Here is a 14,777-nt window from a genome sequence, read left to right as displayed (position 1 = left end):
TGTCAAGATTGTGCTCAGTCTAGTAGTCATACACTATTGGTCAATAAGGGCAGTTAAATGTGAACAATGCCTTTTCAAAGGGATTCCTTATAAAAGATGAGTTTATACACCAACTAGAAGACTTCATTAATCGTCAGTTTCATACTCATGTCTATAATTAAACAAAGTTTCTTTATGACCCTTAAAACAGACACCCTAGAGCTTGGGTATGACAAGCTAAAGAGTCTACCCCAGTTTAAATAGGGGATTTCAGTCTTCAAAAGTAAAAATACTTCCTTTGTTTCTTAAACATATTGGGTTGTGATATACTAGTTATTTTTATCTATGTGGATGACATTCTAGTAATTGGTTCCAGCAATGCTCAAATAGAGAGATATCAATCAACTTAGGTCAGAATTTGCTCTTAAAGACTTGAGGGATTTTAATTACTTTCTTGGTTTAGAAATGACTCATTTGTTGATGGTCTACATCTCGCTCAAATTAAATAAGTTGTTGATATTATAAAGAAGGTTTATATACTTGACAGTAAAATCTACAATACACTTATAAGTGTTGCCGACGAGCTACAAAAAGACAAAGTCAACATGTTTGAGAATTCATCACTTTATAGGAGTATTGTTGATTCTCTATAGTATATAACCTTAACAAGGCCAGACATAGCCTTCATTATTAACAAATTGCGTTAATTTTTGTAGCTCTAACCACTTCGTACTGACATGCATGTAACAGAGTGTTGAGTTACCTACAATGTATAGCACACTATGATCTTTAGTTCTTCGATTGAAGGCCACTCAATTTGACAGCCCATTCAGATGGAGATTAGGGTTCTGATCCAGATAATAGAAGGTCTGTTGGAGGTTACTGTGCTTATCTAGGCACTTATCTTGTCTCTTGGTCCTCAAAGAAACAAAATATTATCTCTAGGTCAACTGTTGAGTCAGAGTACAGAGCATTAACATTGGCAACTTTAAAAGTTTGGTGGATTACCTATATCTTGAAAGAACTATAGGCATCAGTGTCTAAATCTCTTCTTTTGCACTGTGATAGTAAAACTATAGAGGCCTTAGCTAATAATCCTAAGTATCATTCAAAAATCAAACACATTGAATTGGATTTCACTTTGTCAGAGAACATATTGCTCAGAAGGAGCTTACAATTGAACATGTATCCAGCTCTAATCAGCTAGAAGACATATTTACTAAGCTCCTTGCCTTTGATCATTTTGCTTATACAAGAACTAATCTCAATGTCTATCCAATGCCTTGAGCTTATGGAGGCATGTTAAGAATATTATTGACTCAGCTGTTGAGTTAGCACTTATGTCAACAAAATGTAATTAAATAAGATGCTAAGTTTGCTTTTATGTAGGTAGGTTGTTATGCAAGTCAATCATTGGTTGTTATTTCCCTCTAAAAAGTGGTTGAGTTGCGTTGTAGCTCACTTTTTATTTTCCTTGTAGAAGATTCTAGTTACTCATATAAATACCCTCATAATCGAAGCTACATTTGTAACCTAATAAGATGAATTCAATCTTTTGATCTTTCAATTAAATTACGATATTTTTTATGTATTTTTCTTTTACTTTCTCAGTAAATAAAGAGAATAAATTTCTTTGACTAACACGTCCATTATTATAAGTTTGAATAAAAAAGTTTTATATGAAATTATGTTTAATTTGGGATACACACACGTGTATAAAATATAAAAGTGCTAACGAGATATTTCGGATGGTCTAAAAAAGTTTGTCCCACATGAAGAGAAAAGAAGGACGCAAAGAAAATATCACATAAAATAACTCCGAAAATCCCGTTGATTATACAATTACAAATGAAAAAGATAATCATGACCACAGTTGCAGTAATAAAACTTATTCAAATTGAAAGACTTAATCACAATTCCATAAAAACAAGCTAGCATAGGCAGCTCGCCAGCAGAGTAAATCAATTAATTAACCACCCTGCAGTTTCTCCTAATCTCTCCATTAGTCCCAGTGAGTGGGCTAATATTGCCCATTTTGACCATTGCAGCAGCAAAGTCTCTAGCAAAAGAGGCAGGATTCGTACTATAACCCCTAACAGTTGCATCCTGAGAGCCACCATTGAACAGCTCCTGATCAGAATGAAGCAGCCCGCGTCGGTTCACCAGGTTCTGATAGTAGCTGTTATCGAACCGGTTCGGAGTCTGGTCCAGGGGAGCAAGATTGGGGTCGCCGCCAGTAGCCGGGCAGGTTGTTCTTCTGGTGGTTGCAAAAGCTGGGTCAATGTTGGTGTCGTTGTATATGCGGTTCCGGAAGGCGGCGCATCGAGCGAATCCGATGGCGTGGCCGCCGGAGAGGACTGTCATGTCTTGGGCGGTCAGGCCTTTGGCTGCAAACATTGATATGAGTGTTGCCAGGCTGGAGGATGGTCCAGGGATTTGGCTATTGGCTGCACTCTGACTGGCCGTTCTTGCATCTCGCCGGCCGAGCGGTACCGTCCAAGTCGGTCCTCCAAGCTGCATTAAAAAATAAATAAAATTAATGAATACATTGAAATATGAATGATTATTATTAATTTTTTTTCAAAAGCACACATATACTTGCATGCAAAATTAAACTGTGCTATTAATATTTCAACAAAAAGCAAGCAATGACTGACCAAGGCGACACCGTCTCGGGCTGCAACAGCAAGGATGTCGGCACATGAAACGGTGGCGTTGCAAGCTGCTTCCAGACGAGTTTTAATGGCGTCAATCACTTCGAAACCCCTAGCAGAGTTTCTGTTTGGTCCTGCATTCTTCTCGCCGGTGAATGTGGCTGTGTCATCTAGTAGTACCGACCCATCGCAGCCCTAAAAAAACCAAAATAAAATAAAATAATAATATATATATATATATAAACATAAAATATGTAACTCCCAAATCATGATAAAATTAGAAACAATATATATATATATATAATTTTCTAATCCGGAGATTAAAATTCAGGACAAGTTGACTCTAATGTGAACATATTTATACTTCTAGAACATGAAAAATAAAAGTATGTCAATTTATTTTAAATTTAATATAGTTTAGAATCTTAGATTAGATCACCACTGTACATACACACACACACACTAGCAAAAACGTACATTAACGAAGCAGTCATGGAAGAAGAGGCGAAGAATAGAGGCAGCATTACGCGGTTGTCTATTAACAGCTTTGGTCATTTCATCCCTCGCGATTCTTTGAAAATTGGGGCAAGATGTTGCATAAAAGGTTGGAGAAAGTTGCGCAGTGGAGGTGCAAGCTAGAAGGGATATAATTGTGAGTATAAGTGTAACAAACAAATAAGAAATTGAAGATGCCATGAACCAATCCAAAAATGGAAAGTTAAAGCAGATAAGCTGGCTAGAAGCGACAAGCAGTTTAGTTGCTTTGTGATTGTGGGGGGGATAATAAACGAGCTTGCGGCAAGTTCCTATTTATAGAGATAAGTAACATGCATGAAGGTCCGAGCCGAATAAATAATTAATTCATGATGAATGGGTGCGATTAGTTCAAGTTTCAATTTCAAATATTGCTGCCAACGCGTTTTCATAATATGTCAAAGGAGTTTGAAGGAGATCATCGATCCGACGGAATTTCAGGGAAGCAGATTCTTCCAAAAGCCAAAAAAGCACTTGTATGATTGTATGGCACTAACATTAAAGTTTGAGTTGACTTGCTAACAAATCCATGCAATACAACAAATTAAGATTCGCCATAGATAAACTTGTACTCCAAAGTCTAAGCATGGGGGCATGTTCTTTTTTCATTTTTTCCCTTGTTTAAAAAATAGTAAGTGGACTGTTTCGTTACGTACTACTCACGTTCAATAATTTTTTTCCCCCTTATTTGATAATGACTTTTGCCTGCTGGTTATATCATTCCTAGAGGAAAATTTCTTACCAGTGACTCTCTCTCTATATAAATATATATTAACAGAAACTTCAGTGCAGATACGTCTGCTCTGCTCATTTTGAAAAATGGTAATTTTTAAAAACCTCCCCTGAGGTTTGGGCTTGTTGCAAGTAGATGGCGAGAATTGATTTATTTGTAAAAAACCTCCTACCGTCAGTTAAGTTTAACATTGACCGTTAGTTGACCGTGCAAAGACAATATTACCCTTAACAATAGTTTGTAAACAAAAATAACTAAAAAAAAACCAAAATTATTGGTGCAAAAAGCATAAACCCTATTTTTTGATAATTTTATCCTTGTAAATTCTAAAAATTTACAATATCATAGGTAAAAATTATGACTATTTCATTTTTAAATTTTTAATTTTATCTTTCTTGTAGGAATTTTAAGGAAATATCAATAATTTAAAGAGGATTTTTTAATTTTTTAATTTTAACTTTTTTATAGGAACTTTAAGAAAATATCAATAATTTAAAAAGGGTAAAATAATTAATAATTTTGGTTTTTTTTTAGTTATTTTCGTTTATAAACTATTGTTAAGGGTAATATTGTCTTTGCACGGTCAACTAACGGTCAATGTTAAACTTAACTGACGGTAGGGGGTTTTTTACAAATAAATCAATTCTCGCCATCTACTTGCAACAAGCCCAAACCTCAGGGGAGGTTTTTAAAAATTACCCTTTGAAAAATGATATTGGAGTCAAGCTGGATAAGATTACCGCAATATTCTTAAAGCAGTCAAGCTGGATAAGATTATGAGGGGTTCTTATGACTTACCACAACTGTATTCGGAGGAATGACTACAGTCAACGGTGAAGTTAACAGCATCTTGTTTTGGGTGGGTTGAATTCTTTTATTTTTCCTAATTCAATGTTTTTCTATTGCACAAGGTAACTTTTGTTAAAAAAAAATTAAAGATATACCTAATAAAGAAAGATATAATGAGTCTTGTCCCTCAAAATATTTGTTCTAAACATTATTTAAAATTATTTAGATAACACATTTATGTCTCAAATGATGAACTCGGACAAGAACTTGATGATAGTTGAAGAGATCGACGACATAACTAATTAATATAAGGGTAATTTATCGTCAGCCCCCATATGTTTCAACAATTAGCGCCGCACACCCACATGTTTCAACCATGTGCGGCGCGCACCCATTTCCGTTAAATAAACGGTTATTTCAAATGGAGTAGGGGTAAAAATGGAAATAACAGCATTGCCAAAAGTTTGAATTTGAAAAGGTAATATTACAAACAAATTCATATCAGTTTTGTCTTATGTGAAGTCACTAACATTACACTCTTGCCCTTCAAAAACAATTTCATTACAATACATATGTGGCATTAGATAAACACATTACAAGCGTAGGTAAAGCATGTGCAGTTGTGCATTGTAACGGCTATATATAGGCAGTGGATGGCATCATTTATAGTTCCTTTGCAACGGTAACATAACGGCAAGAGGGTTCCACCAGTATAAATATTAATGTTGTGCAACCCTCCTTAACTTCACCATGACTGACAAAACTCACTAGCATATTGATACAAACAACACTTGTTCGTTGTTGAGCTTTAGATCATGTACACACAACATTAAACACAAAAATCCTTGTTAATTTCATCGATTAAGGGCATTCACCCAATGAATTATCAACAACCATCTCAGCATTCTCCAAACAAGCAATGATCAATGACCAAAGAAAATTAAATAGAACCAATGCCACAACCATCCATAATAAAATCAAATCCAAAAATGCAATTGTACTTATTCAAATCACAAAATATAGCAATTCAAATTGACATGCAAATCAGTATACCTAACGAAAATTAAATAAAAAGTGCTCTCACTCACCTTAGCTCCTTTAAGGACGGGTCACTGGTTTAGCTCTCAAACCTCTGTTATCTCAGTGCATTTTTTGAATTATGCAGCAAAAAAAATTGTCTCCATAATATATATGAGAGTAGTAGGTGATAATGGGTGGTATATGAGAGTAGTAGGTGATAATGGGTGGTTTTCCTGCCATTTGGGTCTCTTCATCTTGGATTTCCCTCCAATTTCCAGTAGCTGAGCTTCATGTACAAGCAAGCTCATTGACATGACGAAGGAATAGTAAAGCTACAGAGGTTGAAATGATTAGTTAAGCTTTGATTCTGGAAACTAAATGAATTTTTTTTTATTTTTCAGAGTAGCTATTTCCATTTTTACCCTTACACCATTGCAAATAACTGTTTATTTAACGGAAATGGGTGCACGCCGCACATGGTTGAAACATGTGGGTGCGCGGCGGTAATTGTTGAAACATATGGGGGCTGACGATAAATTACCCTTAATATAAATAGGTTTCGGTAAGGGTAAATTTATAATTAAAGAAAAAGAATTTTTAAGAGAACTTGTTTGAGCTAGTACTCTCTGAGCCTCGTCATTGACTATAGTATAATATTGGCGGCAATAGCAGATCCAGAAAAATGATTTACTGGAGGGCTAAAATTTTATAACAACAAGATGCAAAAATTGAAACTTTATGGGTTCATGAATTTTTGGAGATTATTTTAGTGCATTTAATGGGGCTCAATTAAATAATAACAAAACCACTCATATAAGTTATTGTAGGCTTTATCTTTTTAATTAAATTGTGGGCTTTTATAGTTATTAAAAGTTAAAGTTTAAATTTATGGGTTTATGAGTTTATGAGGCTATTTTTATAAATTTAATGAGGTTATTTTTATAGAAGCTCAAATAAATTTCTTTTCAATTTTAGAGTTTATTTTCTGCGACAGGGACTTGAACCAAATTAAAACTAGTCATGAGTTGGATTTGCCTTTGATTGGTGGTAATGGTACAATGCTCTCATTCTTATTCTCCATTGAAAAATCTCTAAGCCAATGTTTAGTTGGAATAAATGATAGGAGAGGAATAGAAATGAAATAGCAGGAAAGAAAATGAGTGAAAAATATGATTAATTTATTTTCATTGTCTGGTTGAACATAAAACTTATTTTTTTTTCCTTTTTTTTTCCCTCTCTTCCTTTTCTCTCCTCTCCTCTTTTTATATTTCTTAAAACCAAACACGCTAATTTTTTAATGGGTAAAAGCTCGTTTAGTCCCTATATTTTGAAGTTAGTGCTCGTTTAGTCCCTATATTTTTAAAAATACCTCAAACCATCCCTACCATTAAATTATTGACACTTTTGCCATTATCTTCTGTTCCTTTTAACTTATTTTTATAATATTGCCCTATTATAATAATTTTTTAGACATTATTAAAAAGAAAAAAAATAACCCTATTATAATAATTTTTTTAGACATTATTAAAAAGAAAAAAATAAATTACCACTTTAACACCAAAAAATAAAATAAAATTAAAAAATATATATTAATTTTTGTGGAACACACTCTTGAGTTAAAATATTAATTTTTCTAAAAAAATTGATAATGTAATTTTTTACGATATTAATTTTTTAGACATACGTGAGCTTCCACAAAAATTAATATATACCTTTTTTGTTTTTATTTTATTTTTGAGTTTAATTTGATAATTTAATTTTTTATTAATATCCAAAAAAGAAACATTATTGTAAAAATGTAATATTGTAAAAGCAAGTTAAAAATTAAAAAAAAATAATGGCATAAGTGTCAATATTTAGTAGTAGGGACGTTTTGAGGTGTTTTAAAAAATACAGAGACTAAATGGACATTAACCTCATAATATAAGGACTAAACAAGCTTTTACCCTTTTTTAATTCTTCATTGCTGACCCTCTTACATTTAGTGTCATAATATACTCGCTACCATTCATATTATGTATCAACAATGGCTGTATTGGAATATAAAATGTTCTCACAGAGGACAGCGAAGACCATGACCTCATGACGGCTTGGTTGACCAAAGGTTTTATCTTTGCCATGACATTTGACCTCAGTTTACGGCTTAACGAGGGAAAATGATCAAAATTACGATGTTGTTTGTTGAAATTTATTATTTAACCTTCATTTAAAAATTTATTAATTCCCTCCCAAAAAAAAATAATAATGGGGAGGTCATTCCAACCTATGAAAATATTCTTAAAATTATTATCTGATTTCCTAAGCTCTGAGATACACTATATTTAAAATATTTATATCAAAAACAAAAATTAGTCGTTGATTTAAACTGAACATTTAAAACTTAAAGCAATTGCTATCGCTACATATTCGAACACTATATATTACTCTCGAAAATCATTCTATCCTTTATTTATTTATTATAGCTTTGCATCATATTTTTGAAAATTAAAAAAATTCTAAAGACATATTTTGAAAAATCAAAAATCCAGAAACCAAGCTACTTCTTTTGAATCTACAAAAATTCAAAAACCAAAGAATCAATTGCACCACTTTTAAAAGTCGAAGTGATTGTTTTCTTCGGATTTCAATTGCAGCATTTATTATGTCTATAAGTTTAGTAGCTGTAGAAAATATTGTATAAGAAAGTTTTCACTAAATTTAAATTAAAACAGCGAAATAAGTTTTTTTTTAAAATTAAATTTTATTCTTTAAAACTTAAAAGGGAGATTCAAACCTTATACCATGGCCTCCAACTCAACTAAGCAATTACAATAGTCTCATCCCAAAAAAAATTGATTTATATTTACTATTTTACACCTAAAAAATGTTTTAAAACGTTTTTTTAATCAGCAAAAGGGTTTTATGGGTCTTGAGTTAGGTTGAAAAAGTATTATTTTCAATACTTTTTCAACAAACAATAGTAGAGTTTTGATCATTTTCACTTTCTTTATTTTATGACAAATTTCTACTTTTAGTTGCATGTTATGCATCATTATCATTATTATTCAATCATTCAGCCAACTTTGTTACTAGTTGTTCAATTTGCTATTGAATTCATCATGTATCAAAATTCAAACTTGGTGATGCAATTTTTCTTTGTATCATAATCACTAACATAATCCATAATTTTATATACCAAATGATACAGTATTTGGTGTCGTGAGCTATACAAATTCTATAAGGCTATAATGGTAGATGTTAAGGTCGAGCAACACAGTGTATATGACAAATGACGATTGGCACTTGATATTACAAATTATATAGTCCGGTTATACAAGTATATTACTCAAAATTTTATTTTTTATTTTTAACGTAAATGACGAGGTATATTTGTCGCACTTAAAGACTTTATACACCAAAATATATTATGTCAAAAATTTGATTAGCCACATTATTTTATAGGTTGGCGTGATGTGAATGATTACATATAAGACTTTCTCCTCCTTATGATATATTATTTAATAATCCGTACACGAGAATATTCGTCAAATAAATATCGCATTACTCTATTTAATTCTTAAATTGACTTTCCACTCCACTCACATGAATAGAAAAGGTGATTGATTTCATTCACATACGCAATTAATAGTTTTTTAAAAAAAATAAAAAATAAAACAAAGTCTTTAAAGCTGGTTATTAGAGATTATAACAACAACGTTTATTCCCTCATGAAGATAAGTTGAAGAGTGAAGACCATTAATCTCATCTTGGCTCTTGGGTTTGGTCGAAATAGCTAAGATACAAACAACGACATGCTCCGACTGTTTGACTTCAGTTTGTGTATTAATTTTAGGATGAGATTACCGGCTAATTTTACAGCTAATTTTATAGTTTTAATATTATTATTTGGCTTTCGTTATTGTCTAAATCAGTTTGCTTAGCAGTTAACAATGCCACATCAGTAATAATTGGGTTGTAGACTTGTGGATCTCTCATTTATGTATTGTGTGGAAAAATATTTGATCCCCCCCCACTACTTTGATCTCATCACCGTCTTGCAATAGTCAAAGGTTGGCAGCCTCGCCGATGGTCTACGTTAAGCAAAGAGGAGTTGTATATTCGAAACACTCCAGAAATTACACAAAGTCCTCTTTTATTAATTGCTTTTTTTTTTTTTTTTTTGTCAAAGAAAATACCTATCAAACCTGTATTTCCTCAAATATGAACAGTTTTGATTACAAGGGAATTTTCGTCCATCCTAAAGATAATTTAGTACGTAATATGTTAGCGTGAATCATTCACAACAACTATGTCTACCAATTTGCAAGTTGCTACTGACTCTGTCAATATAAGATGTGTTGACCATATGTATACATAATTAGTTTAGATGCATTAAAGGAATAAATACGTTTTCACAATGATCGAATGTTTTGTTTAATTAAGAGCACCACTAAAAAACTCTTCAAATAAAATTTTATTATTTATTTAAAGAGACATATCAATATTTAAGACTCCAAAGACACTCCAATTAAGATTCTTCAAATAAGAGATGATTTTCTCTCTTCAAATTTGGAGGGTTGATTTTTTCTTCTTCAATTTATATTTTATTATTTTTCATTAGAGAAAGAGAGAAAAGTATTTTAATTGCTATTGATTTTTACCTTAAAAAAATAATTATTTAATTAAAATAATATTAATTTATTTCTATTTGAAGAGTCTTTTGGAGAATAATATGTTTTTTCACTCTTTTATTTGCCACATAGGTAAATAAATAGATGTTTGAAGAGTAAAATTAATAGAGACTTTTGGAGATGCTCTAATTCAGCTGATTAAAATTTCACCATACCCACTTAGAAGATAATTAGCATTCATAAGCTAAAGTACTAGTTTTTCTGCATGCAGATTGCTGAAGACTGTAATAAAATGCCCAAACAACAAGAAATAGGCAAGTTTCCAATTTAGCTAAAAGGAGATGCACTGACTGAGATAAGTTATACTTTAGTTTCAATCACCTACTTTATCTGGAAATGCAGGTGACCTGGAGGCATGGAAGCTCGGGGAGCTGCTTATCTTTGGAGATGCTCTAATACAGCTGATTAAAATTTCACCATACCCACTTGAAGATAATTAGCATTCATAAGCTAAAGTACTAGTTTTTCTGCATGCAGATTGCTGAAGACTGTAATAAAAGGCCCAAATAACAAGAAATAGGCAAGTTTCCAATTTAGCTAAAAGGAGATGCACTGACTGAGATAGGTTATACTTTAGTTTCAATCACCTACTTTATCTGGAAATGCAGGTGACCTGGAGGCATGGAAGCTCGGGGAGCTGCTTATCTTTGGAGATGCTCTAATACAGCTGATTAAAATTTCACCATACCCACTTGAAGATAATTAGCATTCATAAGCTAAAGTACTAGTTTTTCTGCATGCAGATTGCTGAAGACTGTAATAAAAGGCCCAAATAACAAGAAATAGGCAAGTTTCCAATTTAGCTAAAAGGAGATGCACTGACTGAGATAGGTTATACTTTAGTTTCAATCACCTACTTTATCTGGAAATGCAGGTGACCTGGAGGCATGGAAGCTCGGGGAGCTGCTTATCTTTGGAGTTGACCGGTTGTATTTCACCAGCGGGACTAGTGACTGGACAACATCAGCCATCAGTGGTCTGTAGTCTGCCTCTGGTTGCACGCACATAGCTGCAATTGCCGCCACCTGAATAACCTCTTTCATTGAGTATTGGCCCTCCAATGCTGGATCCATGATCTCTAAAATCTTCTCCCTATCTGTCAACCGAGGCAAGGCCTTTTGCAGACAAAGGAATGATCAGGAAATATAAAAAAATGAGAGAAATAATCGAATAAAAGGAACTAATGCTAACAAACTTATCCAGTGGAATCATGGTATCTTGTAATATCCATTCTAAACCATGTTTATGTTATGCTATGTTTTCTGTAAAGCCTTTTGAGGGTTGAATAAGCAAACCATTCAGCCTATAAATAAAGTAATGAAACTCTCTGTGAAAACTCAAAGGATATTAGGCAGAGGCCCAATCACACATAAGTAGCCATGTCAAATCTTAAGCAAACGCGAGAATCTAACCAAGAGCGAACGATCATTAGTTGATGATTTTAAAGTAAACAGATGACATGGACAATCAGAACATTACAAATGATCATCATAACTAGTTTAACTAAATGAAGAGGAAAGATAAGAAACCCACCCAAGACACCAGAACTCCTTCTCCGGATGGTTTATTCACATCAATGGGAACTCTGCCTGTAAGCAATTCCAGAAGGACAACCCCATAACTATAAACGTCTGATTTTGTTGTTAGATGCCCAGTTAATGCATACCTGTATAGTAAACAAGCTCACCCGAAATTTGAGTTCAGAACTTTCATATTAAAAATGGATTCCATATTCAGATATAAAACACCATCTTATTTCCAAGCTAGTGCATTCAACAACATGAAGAAAAGAGTTTAGTGGTTCTTACTCAGGAGCAACATATCCCTGGGTGCCCAAGACTCGAGTTGACACATGTCCACCAGCTTTGTCAGATCCAATCTTGGCCAAACCAAAATCAGAAACTTTGGCATGAAAATTTTTGTCCAAGAGGATGTTGCTGCTCTTAAAATCTCTGTGAATCACAGGGGGGCTACAATGCTCATGGAGAAATTCCAAACCTTTAGCAGCTTCAAGAGCTATTCTAAGTCGGGTTTCCCAGTCCAATTTGGAGGCAACTGAGTTGGAACCTGCATTTTTAACACTATTTCTTCACATATTTGCTCGTATTACAACAAAGCCAAACCTATCAGAAGGAATCTTATAACAGTAAGCCAAGCTTATTTATTCATGGATTATGGATTCTAAACTAAAGATTACTTTTCTTTCCTCATCCCTAACTATATTCAGATGCATAACTATTGTTACTCTAAATATGCATAATTCTTACGAAGGATTTACAGCTTAGATTGTTTCTACTCTATCTGCTCAGAACGTCATTGAAGCACGGATAAGCTTTTCAAATCTTTAATTGGTTTAGGAGCAATATGCCAAGAAAAGGATCTAAAGAAGATCATTATTAGATGATATAATGCATCAAAAGCATCACAACAAAGACATTAATGCCACAAACACAACAACTAACTCTTCTTTAACTATAACAAAAAAAAAACACGGTGCTTAAGTTTGTTTTTAGCCCTCCAAAAATAAACATCACACAACTAAACAAGGAAAGAAAAACCATGGAGGAGATATGGGAAAAAGCCAGCATCTGCAGGTGAAGATAAGAACAGATTTCACTGTAACTATCGATACAAGCATAGAGACTAAAAGAGATTACCATTAGCAGGATACAGATGTTCTTGTAGGCCACCATTTGCCATGTAATCATACACAAGCAATTTACGACGATCAGAACAATATCCAAGCAGAGCCAGCAGATATGGTGACCGTAGCCGACCAAGCAACTCCACCTATAGTCAATCACAATGCCTTTCAGGGAATAGCCAAGTTCATAAGCCAACATGTCTCAAATAATGAACCATCGAGTTACACAGAGTTTGAAGGAGAATAAATCACAAGAGAACATGCTTTTCACCTTCATAAGCAGAGACCTAGAAAAATCAACTCAACCAAGTCCTTTGCAATCATTTGGTTAAATTGATATTTTTTAGGAAAAAGGATGGCAAACAGATATCGAACTTCATTATTATTATTATTATTAATTTTTATCTATCCCTCAATATTTCTCCTAACAGAATGGAGCCAAAAAGAAAAATTACAAATTGAGATCAAACCTCCATCTTAAATTCATCTTCTCCCTGCTTTCCTGCTTGATCCATCAACTTAATTGCAACTTTCCTCCCATTACTAAGCACTCCCTGGTACACTAACCCAAAACCACCGTGCCCAACCACATTCGACTTGCTGAAACCACCAGTAGCTGAATGCAGCTGCTTGAAAGTGAACACCTGAAGTCCATTATCAGTAGCAACTTCCAATTTTCCCGACTCACCTTTCTCCTCACGATTAACACCTTCAAAAGCAAACTGAACCATTAGTTTGCTGACCAAAGGTAAAGGCTTTCAAGAATCAGCATTAATAAACTTCAATTTCTTAATTCTTATATTTCAACCACAGAACAACAAACTCTGGCTCGGTGAGCTTGGTTATTCAGTAAAAAGAAAATAATAATAATAACATAAAGATACACCAAAACTTTTAATTTTAGTCTGTTCGTCAACTATTCAGCAACCAAAATCCATTTCTTTTTCTTTTTCAGGAAAAGGAAACACATAAAAGATTCATTCCTGATAATAAAAAGCCACACTAACAACTCATCTTCCATATCAACCCAGAAGACCAAAAACCCATAAACAGAGTTTGACCTCTGTTTGGTCACAGAAAAAGTGTGGGTATGACTAACAAAGAAATCTCTGTACGGTCATGCATTTCCTAAGCAGACAAACAGTGGAAAAGAGTAAAAGAAAAAATTAATCTTTTTAAAAAAACTAATAGCGCTTTACATAAACAAAAGTAAAACGTAACTTACTTTTGGGGGTATTTAAGCGCTTAGAGACCTTGTTACGTATGTAGCAGTAGTAGCTAAAAGCGACGAGCAAAGAAGCCAAGGCTAGTGAGGCAACCACCACAATAACCACCAAGGCAACGCGCTCTTTTCTTCTGTACTCATCGTCTCCTTCCATTTCTGTTTATTAAGAGAATGGAAGAATAAGAAGCAAAGAGAGAGAAATGGAGGGTTTGAATAAGGCTTCGGCTGTGAGTGATGACATGCTCACTGTCTGACACCCTGTGTGTACTTGTCCGTTTTTGCGATGGCGCGGAGAATTGTTGAAGTGACACTGCTCTTTTTGCTCTCAAGTACTTGAAATTTTAAATATTCTCGTTACTTACCACTAATTCTCCTTATTTTAATCCATAGCCATAAGTTGCGTCAATGGTCAACAGAGAATTTGAGTTTTTTTTTTTTTTTTCCGATTGGAGGTTAAATGATTTATTAAGTCTTCAATTTTTTTACCCAAAAAAAAAAAAAATTAAGGTGCAGTTGTTATATTTTTTAG

The 14,777-nt window shown here is 33.5% G+C and overlaps 2 protein-coding genes across 4 annotated transcripts; both read right to left on the bottom strand.

Moving 5' to 3' along the window:
• Positions 1-1,780: 1,780 nt before the first annotated feature.
• LOC112101102 (peroxidase P7-like) lies at positions 1,781-3,434 on the bottom strand. The gene is made up of 3 exons (XM_024191235.1): positions 3,111-3,434; positions 2,637-2,828; positions 1,781-2,493 (listed from the first exon to the last, which is right to left on the bottom strand). Exons 1-3 carry the CDS (start codon positions 3,327-3,329, stop codon positions 1,945-1,947), a joined length of 960 nt encoding a protein of 319 aa, XP_024047003.1. The 5' UTR covers positions 3,330-3,434; the 3' UTR covers positions 1,781-1,944.
• A 7,350-nt stretch (positions 3,435-10,784) lies between these two features.
• LOC18051957 (probable serine/threonine-protein kinase PBL7) lies at positions 10,785-14,503 on the bottom strand. 3 transcript variants are annotated; one of them, XM_024191585.1, is made up of 7 exons: positions 14,249-14,503; positions 13,494-13,732; positions 13,037-13,169; positions 12,188-12,446; positions 11,913-12,045; positions 11,291-11,494; positions 10,785-11,024 (listed from the first exon to the last, which is right to left on the bottom strand). In XM_024191585.1, exons 1-7 carry the CDS (start codon positions 14,400-14,402, stop codon positions 10,959-10,961), a joined length of 1,188 nt encoding a protein of 395 aa, XP_024047353.1. In that variant the 5' UTR covers positions 14,403-14,503; the 3' UTR covers positions 10,785-10,958. The 3 variants fall into 3 exon arrangements, with proteins under 3 accessions (XP_024047353.1, XP_024047352.1, XP_006446813.1); XM_024191584.1 differs by having other exon boundaries at positions 10,785-11,032; positions 11,299-11,494; XM_006446750.2 differs by having other exon boundaries at positions 10,785-11,494.
• Between the last annotated feature and the right edge of the window lie 274 nt (positions 14,504-14,777).

This window comes from Citrus clementina, unplaced genomic scaffold, assembly GCF_000493195.1.
Source record: "Citrus clementina cultivar Clemenules unplaced genomic scaffold, Citrus_clementina_v1.0 scaffold_2, whole genome shotgun sequence".
NCBI classification, from domain to species: domain Eukaryota; kingdom Viridiplantae; phylum Streptophyta; class Magnoliopsida; order Sapindales; family Rutaceae; genus Citrus; species Citrus x clementina.
Note: the sequence above shows the minus strand (reverse complement) of the source record. Positions and strands in the feature narration are given on the sequence as shown.

What these genes read in the sequence shown, in the direction of transcription:
- LOC112101102 (XM_024191235.1), bottom strand. Translation starts at nt 3,329, where the DNA reads ATGGCATCTTCAATTTCTTATTTGTTTGTTACACTTATACTCACAATT. An exon ending in TCCATGACTGCTTCGTTAAT is followed by an intron (nt 2,829 to 3,110) that starts GTACGTTTTTGC and finishes TGGTTTTTTTAG; the next exon opens with GGCTGCGATGGGTCGGTACT. An exon ending in CCCGAGACGGTGTCGCCTTG is followed by an intron (nt 2,494 to 2,636) that starts GTCAGTCATTGC and finishes TTTTTAATGCAG; the next exon opens with CTTGGAGGACCGACTTGGAC.
- LOC18051957 (XM_006446750.2), bottom strand. Translation starts at nt 14,402, where the DNA reads ATGGAAGGAGACGATGAGTACAGAAGAAAAGAGCGCGTTGCCTTGGTG. An exon ending in AAGATGAATTTAAGATGGAG is followed by an intron (nt 13,170 to 13,493) that starts GTTTGATCTCAA and finishes GATTGACTATAG; the next exon opens with GTGGAGTTGCTTGGTCGGCT. An exon ending in AAGGAGTTCTGGTGTCTTGG is followed by an intron (nt 11,495 to 11,912) that starts GTGGGTTTCTTA and finishes TGTCTGCAAAAG; the next exon opens with GCCTTGCCTCGGTTGACAGA.